Raw genomic sequence first — 25752 nt, 5'->3', positions numbered from 1 at the left:
CCAAAGGCAATGTCAGGTGATGCCTGACATCACCCTGGAGATGGCTCCCAGGGGTTTGACAAAAGGATTAACGGGTAGTGATGGTTTTAACTAGTGCAAACCATCATAAAAATAAAGAAAATTAAATGGGCAATCTAATGCCAAATTGTTTACTATTGTGACACCATAACTAACACAATGGAAGAGATCTACATGACAGAATTAAGTTGCTGACAGCGATAATCTTCCAAGATGTTTTATTGTGTCAGACATTTGCCTAGATGGTCAGCAGGAAGAGTCTTTTGTTAGGTGAGAAGATGTAGCAATTCTATTTTTAACAATGAGCTTCTTCATTAACATCTCCAACTGGCCTCTGGGATGTAATATGTGTTCTGGACATCTCTCTGGTATGGAGGTCTGCAGGAAAGACTGTTGTTGTTTTGGGACATCTCAGAAACATGGCTTCTATCAGGGGCTGCTTCTAATGCTGTTGTCTGGATGACAGGAGTGCAGTTGCTGTCTGCAAGACTGGGCCGTTCATCTGGGAAGCATGAACTGGAGTCCTCTTGACTGGGCAGGCATAACAGTCACATAGGCACATGCAGGAAGCTGGTTGGAGCTTGGCTAGAAACACTGCTGCATGATCCATACAGAGTGAATGTCCATACTGAGGCTGGCACAAAGGCCAAATGTTTGTAGTCCAACAAGTCTGAATGTTCATAAGGAGTAGGCATGTGGGTTTAGAGACAAAATACCATAGTGGCTAAGAGTCCATGTGGGCCTGGCATCACAACCAGGGAAATCATAGTCCTTAATGGTGGGAGAGGGGGTCCAGGGCTAACATGGAAGTGGGTAAATAGTCTGCCCTAAAACCAGAGATGTGCAGCAAGCAGATTTAACAAGGGCTGGAGTCCTAACTACCAATAACCCACTTCTAATTAGTATATTCCAGAAGACACACCCATTCATGTGAAGAGAGGGAGTTCTACTTATGACCTATTCCATACATTAACAGTGATGTCATGAAAGATTGTCTATTCCTGATAAGAGGTATTGATTTTCTCTATGCAATGTGGTACTTCTGACATCATGCAACAATTTCAAGACAATACTATTCAAACAGGAAACTAAAGCTAACCCAAATGAATTCCTTTGCTTTTTCTGCTAGTTGCTAATTAAAGACATCCAGTTTGAGTAGACAGCCATTCATTTAAATCAATGATTATGCTTTCTGAATACTAGACTCTGAACTAGAAACAGACCTTGCTTCTCCTTCATATTTTTGCCTCATTTTTATCTTCACTCTTTCTTCATGCCTTGTATCTTCTGTCAAAGTTTGCACACTCCTTTAGATAGTTTCATCTTTTCCCCATACTTTGGGATGGTACAGATATCCAGAAACTGAAGCCAAAACCACCAGATTTATCACAGTCCTAATGACAGCTAACTGCATGCTAGGTGAATTCCTCAATTCCCCAAAACTACATTTTTGCCAGAATATGTGGAGCTCCAGCATTCAACATTTTATTGGTAGTTTTCTCCAAATGAGGAATTACACTTCTGGAAAAAATGATTTTATATTAACTGTGGGAATATTGGGGGTGGTGTTTTATGAGGCTCAGAAAATATAATTAGCTACAGAGAAATATTAGTCAAGTCTTAAATTCAATTTTTATACAAGCTTCACTTAAAAGTTACCTTGTCTACATCAAAAAAGTACTATAAAAGTGTAAGATAGGGGACAGGTTGTGGCTCAGTGGCAGAGCATCTGGCTGACATGCAGAAGGCGCCAGGTTCAGTCCCCAGCATCTCCAATTAAAGCATCCAGCAGTAGGAAATGTGAAAGACCTGTGCCTCAGACCTTGCTGGCAAGTCTGAGTAAACAATACTGACTTTGATGGAACAATAGTCTTATTCAGTGTGAGGCAGTGTCATGTACTCATGGTTGCTTCATTGTTCCTTGGGTAAATCTGTGTTTTTTAAAGTTATGGAACTGGTAGTACTAAATGCTGGTGCTATTAGTTTATATGAAAAGGTCTGTATGTGGAACAGTACTGGAATCAATTTTGATACTAATAAACTTTTGAGTTTGTCCCCGGTGACCTGTATTCTCTGGAGTTACAGCACTAACATTAGTTTAAACAGTATTTCTATTAATAATTTAGGCCAACTTTAAAGAGGGAGTTATAAAAGAATAAACTGATCACTTGAGCCAGTAATATGCTGCTGTGGAACTCCAAATTGCTAGTGTATGCTGTTTTATTAAATATATTATTTCTAGTATGTAGTGTGTTGCTACACACATGCAAATTTTGCTCATTGTACATAACCAGAGAAAAATGAGGGTTGTTTGGACAGAATCAGCCATAGAAATCAGCCATTTCTATTATTGCAGTAGGAAACGCTACTGATTTTTAAAATGATTGAAGTAAAATCAGTGTTTGATGGAAGATTGAGGTAGGACTGATAGTGTTGTATTTATGATGACATTTGAATTATAATATTTATATCTGGCAATTGGGGAATGAGTGACTGATCTCTCCAAAATAAATTTGAGGGTTGGTACCATGGTAACAATGCAGGGGACAAGAAATCTGAAAGACTCTGGACTATGAAACCTAATTTATGTTTTAGAATTCAGTTTGTTCCTCCAGCCTTTATTTGTTTATTTACTTATTTATATCCTGCCTGTCTCCACAGTGAGGACCCAACTGACATCATTCTCCTGTCCTCTGTGGTATCCACACAACAACTCTGGGAGATAGGTTAGGCTGAGAGTGTGTGACGGGCCCAAGATCTCCCATCAAGTTGTGTGGATTCAACAGAGGAAAGGGGATTCAAACCTGGGTCTCCCAGATCCTAGTCAGATAGTCTAAACACTAGACACTAGCTCTATTTGCTTTGTTTAGAATTTGCCTTTCTTACTGAGACTCAAAGCAGACTACTCAGTATTAAGTCAATGGTTAAGAGATGAAGTTATACTGGATCCAGTATTACTACTGAAAAAAACACCTAAATACAGCTGCAAAAATGCTTTCTTCCAGTTTTGTTTAGCCTGGAAGATAGCCCCCATATCTAATTGGCATATCTTATCATCTGGATACATGCCATGGTAACATCAAGATTAGACTATTGTATGTAGGCTTCCCAACCCTCCCGCCCTGGTGGGGGACCCCAGGATTTCCACCCTGATTTCCAGGCTGAGCCCATCTTGGAGGAGCAGCCACGGCGAGCGGAGAAGAGGCCGCCGCGCCGCTGCTGCCGCGCCGCTGCCGCCTCGCCCGCTCCGCTTCTGGGGTGGAAGTGGAGGGGGGGTGGAGGCGGGCCGGGGCTCGCCGTTTCCCCTCCTCCCCCCTAGCTCCACCCCAGTGTCTCCTGGCTCCACCCCCGAAGTCTCCTGGCTCCACCCCCAAAGTCCCCAGATATTTCTGGGGATGGACTTGGGAACCCTAATTTTATGGCACTATACATAGTTCTGCCAGTGAAATCAACTCAGAGGCTCTAGTTGGTACAGAATGCCTTACATGGGTTCAGAATCAAGGTGCCTCCTTCACACAATAGTAGTAATGTATAAGTATGTGTAGAAACTACATATTTACCCTGAGGAAAAATGACCTGATTCCCCCCTTTCCAATGAAAAAGGTTACACACAATGTTTTTTATTGATAGCAAATCTTTATAAAAACAGTCTGTCTTCTTTTCAGGTAATTACAGTATACACCACACTCCATACTGTCAATGTATGCCTGGTAATTATAGTGTATCATGGTTAGATATCTTTGTGTCTTTATGGTAAAAGAATACAGCTTCCCCCTCCAAAGAGGATGGAATATATGTATGTATTTGCTGATCATCCTCTAGAGATGACTGTATGGATTTGTGCTGTATGCTTTGGATCTATGTAACAAAAGACCACTTTTGGACTTTGGGGGAGTATGTTGGTTAGCCTTTGTGGTTGGGCAAGAAATATCTGTTAACATTCTTCAGCTGCACAATTGGCCAAAGGTGTAACCTTTAGTTTGACCTAGTGGTTGAACATCATATTTAAAGAGATCATTAATCTACCTGATTTATGGACAGCTTCTGTCAACACTTGTTACAAAGAAAAATACTGGGTACAGTCTACAGGCAACATGTCCTGCAAGGCATAATTGAAATAAATGAGGCTTCACAACCCTGAAGACAACCCTGAAATCTGTTAGATGAATCAAGAGAAATCTGTTGCTCTCAGGAAGATGACAAAGATTAAGAGAATGAAAGAATAAACCAGATCTTTTTATCTTATAAAGTAGAAAAGAAGAATAAAATATATATACCCACAACCACAGCAAACTAGCTCTGTTCTGATGTTATTTCAGTGCATGGAGGAAGGAGGAATAGGATAATATTCACAAGAACATGAGAAGAGCCCTGCTGGAGCAGACCAGTGGTCCATCTAATCAAGAATCCTGTCTGACACAGGAGTCAACCAGTTCTTCTGGAGATTCAATAACAGGGAGAGAGGCCAAGACATTCTCCTGATGTTGCCTCGACACTGGTATTCAGATGTTTACTGCTTTTTTAAAATTAAAACTTTTATTAATAAAAACTAAAACAAATACATATATCCTTAAAAATAAATCAAGCTAGACTATACAGAATTATTAGGTAGAATTTTTTCCTCAGTTAGAGAAGAGATTGGATGTTCACTTTAATCTCCACGGCTGGTAGCCATTGATAGACCTATCTTTCATGAATCTGTCTAATCCCTTTTAAAAACCATTTATGCCGGTGGCCCTCCATCATCAACAAAGAGGGAGACTGCAACCAAGAAATCAGAAAGAGATTTAGACTGGGATGGGCAGCCATGAAGAAGCTAGAAAAGATTCTTAAGTGTAAGGATGTGTCACTGGTGACCAAGGTGGGATTAATTTATGCCACAGTATTCCCCATTACTATGCATGGCTGTGAAAGCTGGGAGAAAGAAAGTTGATTCATTTGAAATGTGGTATTAGAGTTTTATGGATACCACAGATCGTCAGAAAGACAAATAACTGGGTTCTAGCCTGAACTCTGCCTAGAATCTAAAGTGACTAAACTGATGCTATCATACTTCGATCACATTATGAGAATATAAGACTCACTGAAAAGGATAATGCTAGGAAAAGTTGAAGGCAGTAGGAAAAGAGGAAAACCTAGCATGGGGTGGATCAACTCAATCAAGGAAGCCACGGCCCTCAGTTTGCAGGACGTTTTGGACATCTGCAGGATGTTTTAGAGGACAATAATCCATAGGGTTCCCATAAATCAGAAGTGACTTGACAGCACTTAATACAGATGTATATGTCTGTGGCCAGCACAGCATCCTCTGGTAGCAAATTCCACATTTTATTCACTCATTGTGTAAAGAAGTATTTTCTTTTATTAATCCTGAATCTGCTGCCCATCAACTTCATTGGATGCCCTCAAGTTCTAGTATTCCTTTGGGAGAAGGAAAGAAATTATCTTTGTAAACTCTCTTCACCCCATGCATAACAGGCCTCCCAGCCCCATATACAAACAGATTGATTGTTCATTATACCCAATGGAGACCAGTCTCCATAGGGTACAGTGGAGTGCCCAGCGGACATTCAATCCCCGCCCTGCTTTCTAATAATCCTGAAGTTAGGGAGAGGGTCTTCAAACCAGGGGATCCCCTGCCCCCCATTGGGGATTGGCAACTCTATCTGTTTGTGTTAATCTGAATCCTCTAAATGTATAAAGTAATAATAGAAGGAAAAAGAGTTGTGGAAATAAAGATTACCCCCCCAAAAAACCACACACACACACACACTGGATCCTTCTCTAGACCTTGATCTTTTTCTTTAATCAAGGATATTCCAGGTGTTATGGATTCCATCATCAATCTGTATCCATTTTCATTCAGGCATTTTTTTGGGGGGACTGTGTGATCTCTCAAAACAACCTCACAATTATTCCTATTTTTTATTAAACAAAAAAGGATGGACATCTACTCAAGGTCATTCAATCAGGGCTTTTTTTGTAGCAGGAACTCCTTTGGATTTGGCCACACACACCTGATGTAGCCAATCCTCCAAGATCTTAAAGGGCTCTTAGTACAGGGCCTATTGTAAACTCCAGGAGGATAGGCTACATCAGGGTGTGTGGCCTAACATGCAAAGGAATTCATGCTACAAAAAAAGCCCTTCATTCACTCATGTTCACTCAGCATTTTGCTAGCATGAATTTTTATCTACCATTATTTGCAGTCTGGCCACTAGCTATAGAAGGCACATCACCAGTTTGGTATCTTCTTCTGACTGTCTGAGTTCCTCTGGGTCTTGACCCGCATTTTAAATATGTCTGATAGCATAATCCTTGTTTTGTCTACTCAGAAGTAAGTCTAGGGTTGCCAAGTCCAATTCAAGAAATATCTGGGGACTTTGGGGATGGAGCCAGGAGACTTTGGGGGTGGGGCCATAAGCAAAGTTGTGACAAGCATAATTGAACTCCAAAGGGAGTTCTGGCCATCACGTATAAAGAAACCGCACACCTTTTAAATGACTTCCCTACATTAGAAATAATGAAGGATAGGGGCACCTTTCAGGGCTCATAGAATTGGTCCACCTGGTCCAATCTTTTTGAAATTTGGAGAGCATTTTGATGAGAGTCATCATGCTGAAAATTTGGTGCCTCTACCTCAAATAACAGCCCCTCCAGAACTCCAGATACCCCCAGATCAATTCTCCATTATACTCTATGAGAATTGATCTCCATGGGGAATAATGAAGTGCCCAGCAGACATTTCTCTCCCCCCTCCTCCCCCGTTTCTGACGACTCTGAAGCGGGGGATTGGCATCTCAGCTCATGAGCTGCTGAACTTCCAACTTCTTCAAAGTAACACAGAGCAACCAAAGGTTTACCTTTCCTATGCAAAGGACCTCTGAAAAGATTGTGCAACCAACAGAGGGTCTGGGCTGCTTTCACAGGCATTGGGAGCAGCCATGTTCTTCTGCTTATTCCCCCCCACCCCCATTCAGCCTTAAAGACACAGACACACCATCCCAAGAGGAAGCCTTTCCAAGCGGAGTCTGAAGCCTTTGGAGGTGGAAAGGCACATGGTGACTGTGGGGGCGGGTCTTCCCCCCATCGGCCAGCTGACTGGGAGCGGGAAGGAGCCTGGGAAAGCGGGAGAACCCCCGCTGGGACCTGGGGATTGGCAAGCCTAAGTAAGTCCCACTCAGTTCATTGGGACTTTCTCCCACGTAATGTGCAGAGGACTCCAGCGTGAGTTATTCTGTCAGATTTCCGGTTTCTCCAAGCAAAGTACCTTTGCTGTTCATAACAGCAAAATCTGCACTGAGCCAACATTTAGAACAGCAAGGAAGTCCTCTTCTGAGCATTCAAAAGTCGAAAGGGTTGAATTAACAGCATGGACAAAAAGCTTCTCTAGATTGGATCCTACACTTGGCAGATACAAGGAAATTACAGAAATGGATCTTCTTTCTCCAACAGCCTCCTGTCCCCCACCCCCCGCCCAATTCCTTTGCCAAGGTTCAGGTTCCTCCTAATGAAAATGCCATGTGGCCATTTGCAGGACAACCAGACATAATTGCCCCCTTTTTCTTTTCTTTTAGTAGAGGAGCCTTGTGGATCCCTGCCTGCTGTAAATGTTTGGCTGTTGTGATATATTTCAAAATATATAAAAAATCTGCAATGGCCTCAACTTGGGCTTTATCAGTGGCTGTCCCATACTTGTAGAACAGCCTCCCAAAAGAGGTCAAGGGGGTCTTCTACCCTCCTTTCCAGCAAGACTGTTAAACGGAAAATTTCTGGGGAGTTTTTGGTCAATCTGACTCTGGACAAGAAAAGGAACGTTTTACTCATTGTGTTGAGTGGTTTTATATTGTTTTTAAAATGCAATTTTAAATGTATTTTATAATGTTTCTAGTGTTCAGTTTTTTATGTTTTATACAGTAAACTGTTAATATAGTTTCTATTTACTTTTGTTATTCACCTTGGGTCCTGAGCTGTTCATCTTCGTGGGACTACGTTTCCGCAGGCCTGCCACTGGGAGGAGCTAGCAAGCTTATAAGAAAATTCTAGCATTCCAAGAGTGCTAGCTTCCTCCTCACACACAGTTAGCTTCCCGTCCAAAAGTCACGTGATGTGGGAGAAGCCAGCACTCTTCCCTCAGTTCTCTTTTTGCCACCACAGAGAGAGGACTAGTTCCAGCGAGCTGTTCACTTTGTGCTACTCAGATGCTACTATTTTAACATGCCTTTATTCAAATGGTGTTATGAATGTGAGATGAAGATGGCATAAAAATTGATGACTGTCCATTGTGTTTCTCTGCCTTGGCTCCTCAGGCCAAACATGTACTGGAATAACTTCCAGGGCTCAGGTGATGACTCCCCTGTGGGGGCTGGCTCTGATGGCAACTGATACCTCAGAAGGCACTCCTGACAATCACCAGAAATCCAGAAGGAGTAAAAGAGAATGAGTGCTCGCTTCAGCAGCACATATACTAAAAGGGGGATGATGCAGACACAAATTTCTGTCAGCGTTCCATATGTATGCCACTCTCAGACTACATCAGTCAGCAATACAAGTCCCTAAACCGGCTGATGCTTTGGCATCCAGGGTGGGCTCTAAACCTGAAAGGGAAGGAAAAATCCTGTGACTGTGCACAGTGCTCCCCACCTTCCCCACCACAACAGACCCTTGGTTGGCTGACATTTTCAGCCGCTGTGTGGTGCCATCAATCACCATTGCCTCAGCGCCGTGTGATGTCCTCACCTGGTTCCAACCATTGCTTTGGAACCACTGCTTTGGCACCAATCCCTGTTGGAACCACAGGTCAATCACCATCACCTTGGCACCATGTGGCATCATTAGTTGGTTTCAACTGTCGCTATGGAACCACTGCCTTGTTACCAATTCCTGTCAGAACCACAGGTCAATCACCGTCGCCTTGGCACCATGTGGCACCATTAGCTTGTTCCAACTGTTACTCTGAAACCACAGGTAATTCACTGCTTCGGCACCAATCCCTGTCGGAACCACAGGTCAATCACATGTGTCATCATTAGCTGGTTCCAACCGTCACTCTGGAACCACAGGTCATGCACCGCCTTGGCGCCAACCTGTCGGGTTCATCCACACTAAGACATGGTTCAGAATGAGTACTCTGTTCCCCACTGGTGCCTCACAGAGTGCCCTTATTATCAGATGGGGGACTGGTGGAGCACCATGAAGATAGTAGAGGATCTGCAGGGTGTGTTAATTGATGACACTTCTGCTTGCAGATGCTGACCCTTTCAAAGATGGTACTGTTGCCTCATATTGTTCTCTGTCCCATGGGGACATCATGAGGGTTCAGGGCACTGATCATCCTGGTGCTGATGCAGTTCTGATTTGGCCTTAGCTTCATCGCCTGGTGGTGCCATAGAAGAAGATTAGCCCAGATTTTATGTATGGCTAAAGCATTAAAGCTACAGTTTACAGCTTTAGAACCTAACAGCATGGATCCACTCATGCAAGCCTTATTTACTTCCAGTAGCCCTTCCATTACTTAAGGCATTCAGGTAGGTGATGCTCTCAGTATGACCCAAACCAGCTTCTACTTCACCTTCAGGTGGAAGCCAAGAGATTCTTTAAAGGGTCAGTGCCTCTTACTGTGGGTTTCTGTTTCATCACCCTACAACCAGTTCTTTTTATCTGAATTTATTTTACCTAGGGGCCAAAATGGCTTCTGTAATTCTCCTAATATAGGGAGAAGTGAAAGCTATCAAGGTCAAAAGAGGTCAGCTTTTCCTCGGTGCCATGGAATTGACAGTGGTCAATTTCACTGCTTTGATGGATGTCCATAATAGACTTCTGTGCCAGAATATGCTCCCCTACATGACAGAGTCACCTTGGGATAAGTAAATCCTAGCAAACACATTAGTAGAGGGTGGAGTACGCCTTGGCAAGCAGCAGATCAATGCTGCTTGGCATGCGACTGCTAGCCATAGCAGGACCATGGGCTCCAACCATCACTATGTGATAAAAGATTGATTCTGTACGATAACATGACCTTTCCTTATTTTTATGGAAAAAATTGATTACAATCTTTCCAGGGATCAGGTAGACCTTCTTACCGTGCTACTAATGGTGGCATGTTTCCAGAGGGAAACGAGCCAGGAAGTACGTCCTGTATGGGCAATGCTGGCAGGGATAATGACCCTTCTTGCTTCATTCAACTGGTTAGGAGCTTGTATTCTCTGAGTTACCTGCTATCCTATCTTCAACTGACACTGTCTCTCACTAGACTCATTCCATCCTTACAAAGGGTGCAGTAGTTCATGATACAGCTACATCCCCAAGACTTATGGTGGAAACAGCCTCTTCTTGACCTGCATCCTAATCAAATTCTGCCTAACCTTAAGTTAGAAGGCTAGCCTTACAAGATATTATCTTGCTTCTGTACCACAACTGCTGTTGTGCCAGATTTTAAGGATGCATATATCTATATTTCTGTACACAAAGTCTGCAGGGAGTTTTTTGAGGTTTACCCTGGCTGGCCAAAACTGTGACTACTCAGTTTTACCTTCTGGGTTTGATTCTACCCCAAAGGATTTTTAGTCAAGATGCAGGTCAGTAGCAATATCTCACCTGCATTGACAGATGTGTATAGTCTTTCCCTGAGGGATGCCTATGCATAGCAGAGGTCCTGCAAAGCCTTCAAAGAAGCATAGAATTCTTTGAACTACTTAGGATTTCTTCCAAGAGCATATTTGCTAATCACTTTTGAATTTTCCACAATGGCAATACAACCAGTGCAGAGAGACTGCAGCAAGGTGCTGGATTGAGACTGCTGTGTCAACTTTAAAACTAGACCATATGAGACCACTCCAAATTGGTTCCTTAGAGTTTCCATCCACACTCATAACATTGTCAGCTTTCCATCCCTAGAGCTATGCTGACATCTCTAACTTGGTGGTCTGACATGTCCAAGCTCATGACAGGTGTTGATTTTAGAGGATGACATCATGATATTCGCATCTTCACTGGCAAATCCTTGAAAGGATGGGGCGCACATTGTGCTGACACTACCGCCCAGGGACTGTGATCCCATAAGGAGTCCAGTGTACACATTAAGATGTTGGAGCTCCATATAGTGAAGAGAGTTTTCTTTCTCTCTCTCTCTCTCTCTCTCTCTTCCTGCACACTGACAATACCACAGTAGAATGCTACTTCCTCTACTGGAAAGCAAATCTTCATTGAGCAATCACCAGCAATGTACAACTCAGTGCCATTCTCATAGCATGTAAACTGAATTGACAGGCAGACATGCTAAGCAGGATTTTTGACGCCGCCCATGAATGGTCTCCTTTAGACTGCTGCCAGCAACTGGTGTTCTGACAGTGGGGTCTTCAACAAATAGACCTATTAGCACTTCAGGTGAACACCAAAGGCTCTGTGTTTTTTGCTCAAAACCAGCAGTCTGAGAGCACTCCCTAGCGGATGTCTTCCAGCTAACCTGGAAGGGCTATCTGTTTTTATGCATTCCTTTTCCTAGCCTGCTAAAACAAGGTGGTAGCCAAACCTTTTAGGGGCAAAACGACAGTCTTTCTGGTGGCTCCTTTCTGGCCATGGAAACCATGGTTCCACATACTTTGGGCCCTAAACAGGGGAGTACATCACTGTGTTTCCCAGATACCATTTTGGTCCTCACCTATCCGTTCCCTCCCTGAGAGTGGCAGTGTAGTTAATTTGACCCTCGGACCACTTCCTGGGAGGGTACTGGTGGTCCTGCTGGACATTCTTATAAGTCAGGTGGGAACAGTCTGGAGTTAGGTGACTTCGGACAGTATATATCCTAAGCTCTGTGACATTTTTCACATATTTGACCTCAATATCAAAAAAAGAAGGGCTACCTAATACTTCCTTTAAGGTGTATTTAGCAGCTATTTCTAACTCTCATGAGCACTTTCGAGGTACAGCTGTTCTTTGTTTTGTTTGTTTTTTTGCATTCCCTGATTCAAAACATTTCATAAGGGGTCTCAATACTTTAGATCCAGTTCCTGTATTGCCAGTCCCTCTGTGGACCTGGTTACTAATTTTGCAAAAATGGTGCATGAACTGCTTGAACCAATTGCCTTCTATGAATTGTTTTTTTCTCTCATCCAAGGTTGCTTTCCTTGTAACCATTGTATCAGCCACGAGAGTGGTGAGCTTACTACTCACCTCAACTAAGAGTAGAAAACAGTACACACTCTAGAGGTGCAGAGAGCGCTCCTTATTTTATCTAGACAGAACAAAGGAGCTTTGTAAGACACCTCTTTGTTGCTTTAGAAGACACCACCAAGGGCATGGTGCTTCTGCTCAAACGATATCCAGATAGATTTGTTCAGCTATAATGCTGGCTTATTCAGGTGCAGATGCCTGATGTCTTGTAATGTGCTCAACACACTCTACACAGGCTCAGGCTTCATCTGCAGCATTTGCTTCAGGTCCCCCTCTTCTCGACATTTGCCGAACAGCACCCTGCTTGTCTCTGTCCACCTTCATATACCATTACATGGTGAACATGAATTCTCGGAGAGTTATGGCTGTGGGAAAAGCAGTACTGAAAATAATGTTTCGGTGAGACATCCCACACCCACCTCCAAAGTAGGTGAACTTGTTAATCTCTCGTGTGGGACTGCACAGAAACCATGAAGATGAAAATGGGGGTTGCACTTACCTGTAACCTTTGTTCATCAAGTGGTTTTCTATGCAGACACACATCCCTCCCTCCTTCCCTGTTGTGGGTGTCTTTCACTCCTTAGTGGCAGCTGGTGGAGAACTGAGGGAAAAGTGCTGGCTCCTCCCACATCACGTGACTTTTGGGCAGGAAGCTCACTGTGTGTGAGGAGGAAGCTAGCACTCTTGGAATACTAGAATTTTCTTATATGCTCGCTAGCTCCTCCCGGTGGCAGGCCTGCAGAAACACGGTCCCATGTGTGCCTGCACAGAAAACCACTCGATGAACAAAGGTTACAGATAAGTGCAACCCCTGTTTTAGGATAAAAGTGGGTTATAAATATTTATACAGCTTTCATATTCAAGAATTATCCTTTTAAATCTTAAAAAATTGGACTTGTTCTGGTTCACTCATTTCCAGAATTCAGACATTCCTTTTGTTTGTTATTTTATATTTTCCGTCTAGTTTAAGACACTCCCTATAGACATAGGACATACTTTTTGGCTTAATTCCTGGGATTAATAATAAATACATATGCATAAATTTTAGCTCAAAACATATGGCATCCTACTTCCAATAACCTTGTAGTTTTTCCATTTTAATTTTTTCAGATCTGTGACTTTAAAAAGTATATCTACATAAAAGATTCTCTAAGAATATGCTTCTTGTACTTAGCCCTTCATGTATTAGAACTACCCTTTTACCATCAAAACAGTAGCTGTTTCCCTCATCAATTTCATTCTGTTCTTATACTATGTTGAGAAAACATTATGGCTATCACATCTTCCCATGTGCTAAATATTCCTTATCCAACTCCTAACTTTTGCCTCTTTTCATCCTCTCTTTTTTCTTCCTGTATAGATTCTTGTGAAATTATTCTCATGTGTACATTCTTATGAAATATGTTCATTCTCATATAACACATAGGATAAAAATATGTTCTAGCCAACTATTTTTTTTCAGGAGGGCAGCTCTAGTTAAAATCTATCCTGGAACTCTTGCACTTTCAATTTATCATAAGTTTCCCCCAGGAAGCTTGAAACTAATGTGGGTCTTCCAGCACTAACAAAAATGATTTAAAATGGAATTACCAAAGAACATTTGTGACCTCTATAATGATAGGAATATTTCTCATCTAGTAAGAATTCAATGTGAAGTTCCAGTATGAAAGCACCCAAAAATTGTTTTGAGTTTTTTGAAAGACCTAAGATATCTTAATGTTTTCAAGACATGCATACTGGCTAAAGTTTGGGATTTTGTTTTATTTTCCATAAAGAAAGGTCATACTAAGTAACAAATTATGAGTGATCTTATTTAACTGATGTCTGAAATAAGAAGACTGCATTCAGACATGCCACTGTAAGGGTTGAGAAAAACATGCCCAAACCCTACTTGTTTCTGGGCTTGTGTATCTTGCTTCTTTCTTCTCACATCTCTTCTCATGGTGAGAATTATAATTAAACAATAACCCCAGTTATCCATGTTGCACAAATGCAGGGACTGCATTAAATGTAATTAATCCCATCCTTCTCCAGATAATCCATTAACCAGATCCATTAACCAGATAATTCATTAACATAGTGGCAAGTAACCAGAGTTAGTGTTCAGCTGCAATTCTCAGTAGGGCTTTTTTTTGAACAGGAACGCACAAGAATGCAGTTCCGGCTGGCTTGGTGTCAGGGTATGTGGCTGAATATACAAATGAGTTCCTGCCAGGCTTTTTCTACAAAAAAAGCCCTTCAATATAAGAAGGGGAGGGGACGAGTAAGGCATGTACATGAGGCAAGTAATAAGCTGAGTTTGTGCACATTTCCCCTCAAAACAAATGATGTCTGATTGCATCCTTAGCATGTTACATCAGTGCCACAAATGGAAAAAGTGTGACAACTAATGGATGTAGGGAAGAAACCCCCCAAAATCTATATTCTTTAGCCCTAAACAGTTAGCTCAGGAGTAGGTTTTGCTGCTGTCAGATCAGGGTTATGTAGAAGAAGCATTTTTATGAACTGGTGTTGCAACATGGGTGGTGTCTATTTGGTTATAGTGGCTGCCTGAAATATTGCTGTCTCATCATGAAAATCAATGTGACTGCATTTTTGTCACCAATAGGAAAGCAGTAATTCAAACAAATGTGAGGCTATCCTAGCTATCGGCTCTATACAGGGCCGGCTCGCCCACTAGGCAAACTAGGCATTTGCCGGCAGGGCAGGGGTGCCAAAGTCAGCCCTCCCCCCCACCCCCAGGCAGATCCCTATTTGCCTCCCCCTCCCTCCCAATTTTAATGCACAGGTGAAGCACCACGGAGCCCCGTGCTCCCAGGGCTCTTTCAAGGCTGCCCCCCCCACTGCTCAGCTGATCAGCAGATAAAGCAGCGCAGAGGCTGGCAGCTCCTATGCCAGCCTTCTACGCACTCTCCAGGATCAGTGCTGGGGCAGCGGGAAGGATAAGGAGCTGCTAAAAAAGTGCCCGCTGCCAGCTGACGCCTCCCCACTTTCTCCCTGGATTGCTTGGGGAGGAAGTGGGGAGGAGGCAGCAGCAGTGGCCGCTTTTTCAGCAGCTCCTCATCCTTCCCACCGCCGCTGCCCCAGCGCTGATCCTAGTGAGCGCACGGAAGGCCAGCATAGGAGCTAACAGCCTCTGCGCTGCTGATCAGCAAGGGGGGGCAACTTTGAAAGAGCCCTAGGAGCATGGCGCATCACCATTCTTTACCCGGACATTAAAATTGGAAAGGAGGGGGGGCACTGCAGAGGGGGCATGGCATGGGGGGCAGTGGGCAGCAAGGCTGCCTGGAGTGCCATGCACCCTAGGGTTGTCCCTGGCTGTGTATGAAACACTCTTAGCTTTCTTGTGAAGACTCTAGGAAGCAGCACATTCATCAGAGTGGAACAGCTGGTGGCAAGATATGAAATAGCACGTTGCACCAATTTCTCATGTTATTTTCAGTTACATGATATAAAATGTTCCTTATATTAAGCACTGAAAATTTTAGCACCTTTGTCACCTCAGATATTTGTAACTGCCATAGGGAAACTACTTTAACATGCAGGTAGTAAGATAGAGTGCTTGATTAATAGCCATTTCCCCTTTCCAGTTTTATGCAAGAGTATTTGGAAGATGGTCTTTCACTCTATTTGGCTTGCAGAGTTTTAGGATACATGTATGTTTAACTTCCAGAGAGTATATATCCATGACAGTGATTATGAAGCTATTTTAATTTCTGGACTAGGGCGCTAAACAAAGAAATGTTTAGGTTTATGTAAGATACAAATCATGCCTAATAGAATTATCTACAAGGCAAAGAAAGGGTGCAAGGGGTCCTTTGTCTATTGATAGGAGCATACTCTCTATGCCAGGAAGTTAACACATGGCAGATTATTAGTTAACCTTAGTACTGTTTGAAAGGCTGAAAGTTCTTTAACCTGTTATATTGTGTTTTTTGTACAGACCATTTAAAAGGAGAGATAACCCAGAGGCACATGCAAAAAGCAGCTCAAGGTAAGTGTATTGCAGGCCTTTCCAGACAAGGTTTTTTTCCCACATAAATATGTAGGGGCATGTTTTGCACAACCAGCCGTGTTCTCCTTCCCTGTTTCTCACAGTGATGAATACATTGTCTTCATGTTGGTCAAGAGTTATGCAGCACAATTTTTATTTGGAGCTGTCTTGATAGCCATAAAGTCATTAAGACATTCATGAAAAAAAAAAACTGTTTGGTAGCAAGCCTAATCAGGGCTGTGCTGAAATCCAAATACATAATGAAACATATCATTTCAATTTGAAATCTTGGTGATAACATTTTCCAGCTGCCTCTTTTATTTAAAACTCTTCTCTCTATAGAGATACTTCACTTAAATGTTGAATAATGATGATCTGTTTTCCCTGATGGACCAACTTCAGATGTGGATTTCTCATTTAAGGACTCTCATACTTTATTCATTTATTGGAACTTATTTATACGATTGCCTTTTCTTGCATGGACAGAGGATTACTGATTAGACACATGTTTACTATTGCCAGTAGTGCTGGGTCAAATTACCAAAAGTGCACCACAGTGGACAAGGTATGCTGTGATATAGTCCCATTCTCAGGATCAAGGTGCAGGACCAAACTACAGATTGTATCACGGTTGGTACAGAAGGTTTCTAAACCACTGCTGTAAATAATTAATCCACATAATTTGTGAGCCTTATTAGTGTTATTTCTCTGGCACAATGCTCCTAGTATTGGGTTGGCATTAGACCTTCACTCACAGTCACTTCCTGGGCCTTGTGCAAAGATGGCAAACAGATGTGGAGAACTACTATGACATTTTGGCAAGTGATCCAAATTTTCACTTAGAATACTACAAATAGATGAGGATACTAGGGTTGCCAAGTTCCCTTATCTTGATAGTGGGGGGCATTCTGGGGGGTGGACAGGAACATCCCACTTGAAAATGATGTTTTGGACCACTTCCTGTAAAACCAGAAATGGCCCCCAAAATAGTAAGTGGGACGCAGTTATTTGATTGGTCCCTTTTGCTAGGAGGCAGCAAAAGGGACCACACAACTAGCTGCCATCCATTTCATGGCCAGTTTTGCTTCCCCTCACTTCTAGTTGCGGGGGGGGGGGGGGAGGAAAGTGAAACTGATCATTGAGAAGGCTTGCAGCCAGTTTAGCTGTTAGCCTAAACTTGCTGCAAGCTTTCTCGCCTATCAGGGTCACTGAAGGCCAACCACTCAAATGGCTTGCAGCCATTCATTTTGGGAAGCCCTTCCTAAATCGGGATCCCCCGCTGGACCAGAGGGCTGGGATCCCTAGAGGATGCTTACATAGGAGGAGGTCTTATACTTGGGCCTTGGTCCAGAGCTGTGGAGCCTAGCAATGTAAAATAACTATCCCAGACCTACCTTTAGATGAGCTTTAAACTACTGGATAGTTTGGGATTACTATTGTTGTTGTTGCCATCAAGTTGCAGCCTACGGCAACCCCCTTAGGGTTTTTCAAGGCAAGAGACATTCAGAAGTTGCCTTCTTCTGTGTAGCAATCCTGGTGGTCTCCCATCCAAACATTGTTCAGGGTCAACTCTGCTTAGCTTCTGAGATCTGACAATATCAAGTTACCCTGGGGTCATCCTGAGAAAACAGGGAATTGTAATTCATCTACCTGTAGTCCATGCTATTCAATGCTGACACTAGGAGGCAGAACAAGCAAGATGTCTACTTTCTGTGAACCAGAGACCTTGACAAAGGACTGTCAAGAGCTACTTAGGGTCCTGGCAATAAAAAAAAACCCTAAGAAGCAAAGGAAGAGAGATAGAAGAGGGGTATGCAGAGAATGGTAAAACTGAAATAGGCCCCACTGACATTAGGAGAATTCACTTCTTTATTACTGCCCATATAAAGACAGTTAATTCCATGTTAATTCTGTGTGAAGTGCTTCTTTTTGTCTGTTCTGAATCTACTGCCGGTTAACTTCATTAAGTGATCCCTAATCCTGACTTAACGTTCCACATTACAGTATATATTCAATCTGCAGATTATATCACATGTATGCCTAAACGGCATCCTTAAACAGCTGTTGAGTACAGTAGAATACAGATGACTCTATGCTGCAAATTGTCATTCACTGCTTTCCATTCACCTCTGTGACTGGGTTTAGAGTCCCATTACTTAAAACCCTGCTGTTGCAATGATACCTGGTGTTTTCATAATGACTCAGAATATTTATGTTACATTTCCAAGCACTGCTGATACGTACAGTGTTGGAAGTGGTTGAAGCTGAGCACAGTTTTTTTATGACCACTTACTGCTGAGCAGCTATGTGTAGAGTGCAGGTTATTATTTACCTATGGCAGTGCTAAAGAGAGAATGGGGAGGGTAGATCTCAGAATAGTAGCTGTGCTACCTCCATAGTGATTACTGAGAGGCAAAAGGGTAATAGAGCATTTCAATTCCAGCAGTATGTGGTATAAACATTACTTATTGTATTTATTTGTTTACGTTGTTTATAGTCTGGTTTTCTCACTGAGACTCAAGGCAGATACACAGTGTAAATCTAATATAGTCAACAGGATGTGACATTCAAGAAACAAGGCAACTGCAGTTTGAATTGCAGAAAACTGAAGGAGCTGAAACAAAGCATAAGCATTAACATGACATGTTAAATTATGCAGAAAGTACATTGCAGAATCAAAATAACAGACAGTCCACAGTCCCTATACCTTTGCCAAAGAATATTTAACATTTTGTTATGGTACAGCTCTAATTACCTGTGTAAAAAAGCCCTCCTAAATAATGCAGCTTTGTATAGTTTGCTGAAAGCCAAGAGGGTTTCCTGACCTCATCAGGCAGGCCATTCCATAAGGGGAAAGCCACAACAAAAAATGCATGTCTTTGGACATTTGTTGAGTGGCTGTTGCAAAAGGCCCTATTCAAACAAATGAGCAGTAATGGTGAAGCATGGGGGACAAGCAGACCTGCAGATGTGAGGGACCAAGACCGTGAAGGGTTTTGTATGTGATAGCCAGTGACTTGAACTAATCTCACTAACTGATAGACAGCCAATGGAGTGACTGCAGAATGCAAATAATATGCTCCTAATAACCAAACTGTGACATTCTGCACCAACTGGTGTCTCTATGTTGACTTTGAAAGGTGACCTTTGTAGAGTGCATTATAGTACTGCAGTCTCAATGCTTACCATGGTGTGGATCCAAGTGGCCAGATCAGCCAGATCAAGATAAGAGGCCATCTTTCAGACTGGACCAAGTTGGAGGCAAGTGTGGTGTTTTGCAGCAGCATTAACTTGTTTCTCCAGCAGCAATACCAGATCCAATATAACTCCTAGGCTCTAACCAAGTCAGTGAGGAGCAGCTGAATTTCATCAAAAGTGGAAAGCACATTATCCTTCAAGATCTCCATCTTTCCAATGAACATCACTTTCATCTTGTCTGGGCTCAATTTTTTCTACTTTAAGCTATTTAACTATAGTCATCAGGGAGTGGTTCAAGACATCTACCACATCACCTGGGGGTGTGAATACAGAACTGTAGAGCTGGGAGTCATCCGTCTACTGATGATATCCATTTCCAAAGCTGCAAATGATTTCTCCTAAAGGCATTACATAGAGCAGGGGTGGCCAAATTGCAGCTCGGGAGCCACATGTGTCTCTTTCACATATATTATGTGGTTCTCAAAGCCCCAACCACCTTGTTGGCCAATTTGGAGAAGGCATTTGTCTCTTTAAATCACTTCTCCAAGCCAATCCAGCCAGCGGCTTGGAGAATGCATTTAAAGTTGCTTTCTTTCCACCTCTCCCTCTCTCCCCTTATCTATTTGCCTTCCTTCCTTCCTTGTGGCTCTCAGCGATCTGATGTTCGTGTCTTGTGGCTCTCAGACATCTGACATTTATTCTATGTGGCTCTTATGTTAAGCAAGTTTGGCCACCCCTGACATAGAGGTTGGGAGCTATTTTGTGGAATCCCACAAAACAACTGTCAAGCTGATGATCACTGGTCTCCGACAGCAAACCTTTGAGTTGAATCAATGAGGAACTGTTTAAACCAGTCCATGGCACATCCCCTGAGACCTATGTCTGTCTCCAAACACCTCAACTGGATGGCGTGATCTCCTGAATCAAATGCTGTAGACAGAAAAAAAAACATGGCCTCTTTGACAAAGGTCATCACCTAAAGCCTCCAGGACCATCTGTGTCTCATAGCCTGGTCTGAAGTCAGATTGGAAAGAGTCGAGAACACAAGCCATCCAAGAAGACCTGCAGCTGATCTGCTGCGGGAAAGGCGGATTAGAGACTAGAGGTGTTTTCGCACTCACGTTTTACTGGCGCCACGACCCTCCTGACGCCGGCGAATCTGCATGGATTTCGCAACAGAAGCGCCGGCGCTCCCAGAAGCGCCGGCGCTTTCCGTCGCTAAGCCAGCGCAAACGTTTTCCTGCATCTTTGCGATTTCCGTTTGCGCTGGCTTAGCGACGGAAGTAGCCGGCGCTTCTGGGAGCACCGGAGCTTCTGGTGCGAAATTCATGCAGATTCGCCGGCGTCAGGATGGTCGTGGCGCCAGTAAAACGTGAGTGCGAAAACGGCCTAGGTGATAATTGGCCATGTTGTTTTTCTGAAGGGATTTAAAATAATAATAATAGGCAGGTAACACCTTGTTGAGGGGCTGAGGAAAGGTGCCATGAGCTAGTGACTGATTTATGATGGATATCAAGGGCTCATTAATGTGGTTCTTACATTATTTTAGCAGCCAGGATGGACAAGGATCCAGTGTACAAGCGGTGGCCTTCTTAGAACCCAGGAGCCTGTCAGCATCCATCATGGTAACTGGGTCAAAGTGGTCCATAATCAGACCACATGAAGTATTAGACCTTTCTTCTGCCGGCCTAAATTACAGGTGGCATTCAGATCATATTCCTGTTCAGATCATATTCCTGTTCTTTTATCAGCAAAAAAAACCTTTGCAAAGGTATTGCAGCTAACTGTCGAAACAATGAAGGCTCTGATTTAGGAGTTGGGATAGTTGTGAGCCAGCTGAGGCTCACTGCTACTTCATAGGTGTTCAGTGGACTCTATAGCTTGCTCTGTTGGATGTATAAATTGCCCGCCAGTGTCTTTTTAAGTATCTTCTAGGCATCCCACGTAGATCAACCACAGGGCTGGCTTTCACCTCAAGGGTGGGAGAAGCTGACAAAGAGAAGCATTGCTGGTAACTTAGAAGAGCTTCACCTTCCAAGCTCCCACCACAGCCTCAACAAAGCTTGTGTTTGGAATCCTATAATCCCCCAAGGCATTTTGTAATCCAGAAGGATCCCTGATTCTCAGTGCATGAACCATTTCAACTGCCCCCCCCCAAGTTTTTGCTTTGCTTTTCTGTCTTTGACAGTAGCATTTATTGGTCTTGGTACTTTGTAAGTTCTCTTGGAGTTTGTATTTTTTCCTTCGCACAAATGATGGGTTTGTATTCTTGGTTGCATCACTGTGTTGTAAGAGCAGACACCTACATTATTTTAAATGACATAAAAGGTGAACTGTGATTTTTCTGCCAAGATTAATTTGTTCAAATGGGGTTATTACAGCTCAAAGCTATGTAAGTTAAGACTTCTAGTTGGAATGTTTGCTCTCTGTGGCTTGGAACTTGCCTAGTATATCTAAGGAGTTGGAGATTTTTTGCCAGTTCCCCCTCCCATTCCTAGAGACCCCTGTCCTTGAGGAGTAGCATTTAAGGATGGGCTGCTGAGAAAAGGGGGACATCAGTTAAAATCACCCCCCTTGTGCCTGTTGAAATTTCAGGTTATATTTTTACTTTGGATATAGCATGATGGACAGAGCTGATGCTATGTGAGGGTTGTTGTCTTTCCATTGTGCTAATGCAGTCTGTTCAGATTTTTGTTGGGAGAATGGAGAGATCTGATGAACATGCAACACTGATGCAATAAAAGGTGTGGGTTTTTTTAAGTTTCAAAAACAATTTTTTTTTTGAGACAGGGCTTTTTGTAGCAGGAACTCCTTTGCATATTAGGCCACATATCCCTGATGTAGCCAATCCTCCTGGAGCTTACAGTAGGCCCTGTACTAAGAGCCCTGTAAGCTCTTGGGGATTGGCTACATCAGGGATGTGTGGCCTAATATGCAAAGGAGTTTCTGCTACAAAAAAAAGCCCTGATTGGAGATAAGACTGTGATACAGCCATACATATGATAAAAGAACTAATACTATAGTAATGTACAGTAAGGTTTAAAGATTATGCATGGGATAGAGAAGATAGACAAAGAAGTACTTTTCTCCCTTTCTCACAATACAAAAACTTGTGGGCATTCAATGAAATTCCTGAGCAGTCAGGTTAGAACTGATAAAAGGAAGTACTTCTTCACCCAAAGGGTGATTAACATGTGGAATTCACTGCCACAGAAGGTGGTGGTGGCTACAAGCATAGACAGCTTCAAAAGGGGAATGGATAAGCATATGGAGCAGAGGTCCATCAGTGGCTATTAGCTGCAGCTTATTGTTGGAACTCTCTGTCTGGGATAGTGATGCTCTGTATTCTTGTGCTTGGGGCGGGGCACAGTGGCAGGGCTTCTAGCCCCACTGGGGGACCACTTGATGACACTTGGGTTTTTTGGCCAGTGTGTGACACAGAGTGTTGGACTGGATGGGCCATTGGCCTGATCCAACATGGCTTCCCTTATGTTCTTAGAAGTAAGACTAAAATTTTATGTCAACAAATGAAATAATCTGAGGGTTCTTTAAATTACAGAAAGTGCAATTTAAGAATCTAAACAATACAAGAACAGTTCTGGTAAAAGTGGACATCAGCTCTGAACAATAAAAGAGTCCCAACAGAGAGTCATCTTAGAGTGTGCATTAAAAGTGAAGCCATTCATGGTAGCTCAAGTTAGAAGGTAGGAAATCTCATTCTGTCATGAAACAAAAGACCAGTTCCCAGATGAGCACCAATTTGACATAAGCATTTACAGAACCAGATTGAGGTTGATCCACCAAGGCAGAGCTTTTGTGCATGATAAATTGTGCAATAAAAGGATATGATATCCTGAAGCAGGTTGAAGCCAATGATTACCATACCATGACTGAAAATTGAACAGGAATTGAATTTCTGTAGTTCAGATATTTAACCATGTTACAATGTTATAGAACAATGTGATCTCTTGAATATGTGTGTTTCAGATTTGAAAGCAATAGCCATCCATTGCTCCCTGTGTGTGAGCTGAGAGTTCCAGTACCAACATAGATATGCTTTTGACTCACTTCGTAGAGTGGCCTCTAGCGGCATCTCAGTCTTTTTTTCCAACTATAGTTAGGGAGAAATTAATTTTCCCCCAATATTTCCATGAGCTCAGAGCAGAACAATTGGCATTGCTTAGCCTTGAGGGTTTATTTTTGGAATTCTACAGCTAAAAGGAGATTGATCAGCTGATGTTTGTTTAGAGTGTATATTTTCCACTAATCGTGGAACAAGGTTTTGGTACCAATTCTGGATGAATCTCAAACACATTCCAGAAATATTTGCCTTGGGGTGAGGGATTTGAATTTCTCTTGGCTGATTTAAATCTTTTTGGGTTCACATTTCTACAGAGTTACAGAAAATGAGTTTATTGGCCAGGAATCTTCAAAACAGCAATATAAGCAAAAATAAATGGGCATAGAAAGTGAATTTTATTCATTAAAATTATTGCTTTTGTATCAAGCCTGAGACTGGAAACATTTTTTCATGATACAGTTGAAGCAGAGAAACAATAACATATGTTAATGTGTCCTGGCAAAAGTAGACAAATTTTTTAAATACCAGTTTCAGTTAGCTGCAAATAAATAACTGTGTGGGTGATTTTTTTCCCCTCCTCATAGCAAGCATATTATCATATCAGTTTGATAGCGTAAATAAATATGAGAAAGTTGATATTTTTGCAGCATGTTACATGGAAAGAACAAATTCTGTTACCTCTTTATAGATGTTCACAGTGAGGTCCTAAGGAGTAGACCTTGAATACGATTCTGAGTATACCAGTTTAGGACTACAAGGCTAATCGCTTTAATCAGTAACTGTCTACATCCAGTAAAAATTTTATATTAATACAAGTAGTTTCTGAGCTTTACAGTATTGTAGAAATGTGTATGTGTGTGTATATATATATATATATATATATATATATATATATATATATACACACACACATACACTTTATTAGCTCACTCAGCTTTATCTACAATCAGTTCTTGTGTTAATATGGAACGGAATGCCTGCTATGGATGTAAACATATTGTCCATGTCAGGAGGATTTTTAGCAAGCTTTACAAATGATACCTCTTAGTGATTCAATGTATAAACAGGGCTGTCAAAGAGGCCGCATCACTATGATAACTGTGGAAAACGATGTTTATGGTTGCAATTTTAACTGCATTTTAAAAATCAACTTTTTAAACTTTTCCTTTTCTCCCTGCATTCCATGGTGCACTCTTTCCCCCCGTCTTTCTTCTCCATAAAACTTCCATCTCTCTGAGTCCCATAATGTGATTTCTCTACCACCACCATCAACCACCCTTTCTCCACCACTGGTCCAGTCTCATCTCCAAGTTACTTCTGTCATTAAAAAAAAAAAATCCTTATCCACAAGTCTCCGAAGCCTAATTTACCACCCTTTTTTTCTGTGCTCTCCAAATCAGTATGTTTGAATTTACAGCTGTTACCCCTCTGTTCTGTTTCACCACTCCAGATCAGATGGGTACCAATTCCATCACATACAGAATCCAGAGAGAAAAGAAGCAATTCAGGCAGCTTGGTGCTGACATTCTCACATCCACAGCCCGTTTTTTGATAAGTTTGAGCAGGTCTTAGATAGTCCAAGTGGCATGAGAAAGAGCCACAAATAATGGCCATAAAGTCTACTGGTGGGGCACAAAGAACCTAGGAGGGGCTGCAGTTGGTCTACAGGGCTTTTATTGCCTGGGCCTTGAAGTTATGTATCTATGAAGCTAAGTATCACCTTACTAGCATACTATTCTCTTAGTAAATGTATTTTTTACTTGGTGAGTAGCCTAGTGCTGAGAATGTTACTTTGCTGTAGCATTTTGGGGGGGGCAGGGGGAACGGTTGTGATAAAATCTAATAAATATGGTATGGTTTTTTATCCAGCTGTAAATGAAAGCCAGAACTTTTTTTTTAAAGGAATCTTATGAAAACTCCAGGTTTTGGGTCTGATCTGGAATAACTCCCTGATCCAAGAAAAGATTGACACATCCTAAATTCAGCTTCCATGTATGTAAACAAAGACAGAGATGGTTCATTTTTTGTTCACTCTCTGTTTTGTTTACTCTCTGTTGGTAAGGTAGTGTTGGATCTGGATGTAGGTACCTTGCAAGGATGGATTCCCCCCCTCCCAGTATCTTAAAAGAAGGAACTAAAAAAGCTTTTTCAACAAGAAATTAATCATATTGAACAAAAGATGAAAAATTATCAGAAAGTTTTTAAAATATATAGAATTAGTAAGTTCCAAGAAAATAGACAGATGTTTTAAGGGAAAAAAAACAGAAAAGAAAGTAGAATTATTACAAAT

At 42.1% G+C, this 25752-nt stretch overlaps 1 protein-coding gene across 1 annotated transcript in view; it reads left to right on the top strand.

Annotated features, from left to right (window-relative positions):
- KIF6 (kinesin family member 6) overlaps positions 1–25752 on the top strand; it is a 410723-nt gene that overhangs the window by 280748 nt on the left and 104223 nt on the right. Inside the window, exon 16 of the mRNA XM_060245036.1 lies at positions 16133–16183. Coding sequence (XP_060101019.1) covers positions 16133–16183 — 51 coding nt within the window. The remainder of the gene's footprint in view (positions 1–16132; positions 16184–25752) is intronic.

Source organism: Heteronotia binoei, chromosome 1 (assembly GCF_032191835.1).
Source record: "Heteronotia binoei isolate CCM8104 ecotype False Entrance Well chromosome 1, APGP_CSIRO_Hbin_v1, whole genome shotgun sequence".
Lineage (NCBI taxonomy): Eukaryota > Metazoa > Chordata > Lepidosauria > Squamata > Gekkonidae > Heteronotia > Heteronotia binoei.
This window is presented reverse-complemented; position numbering and strand designations above follow the sequence as displayed.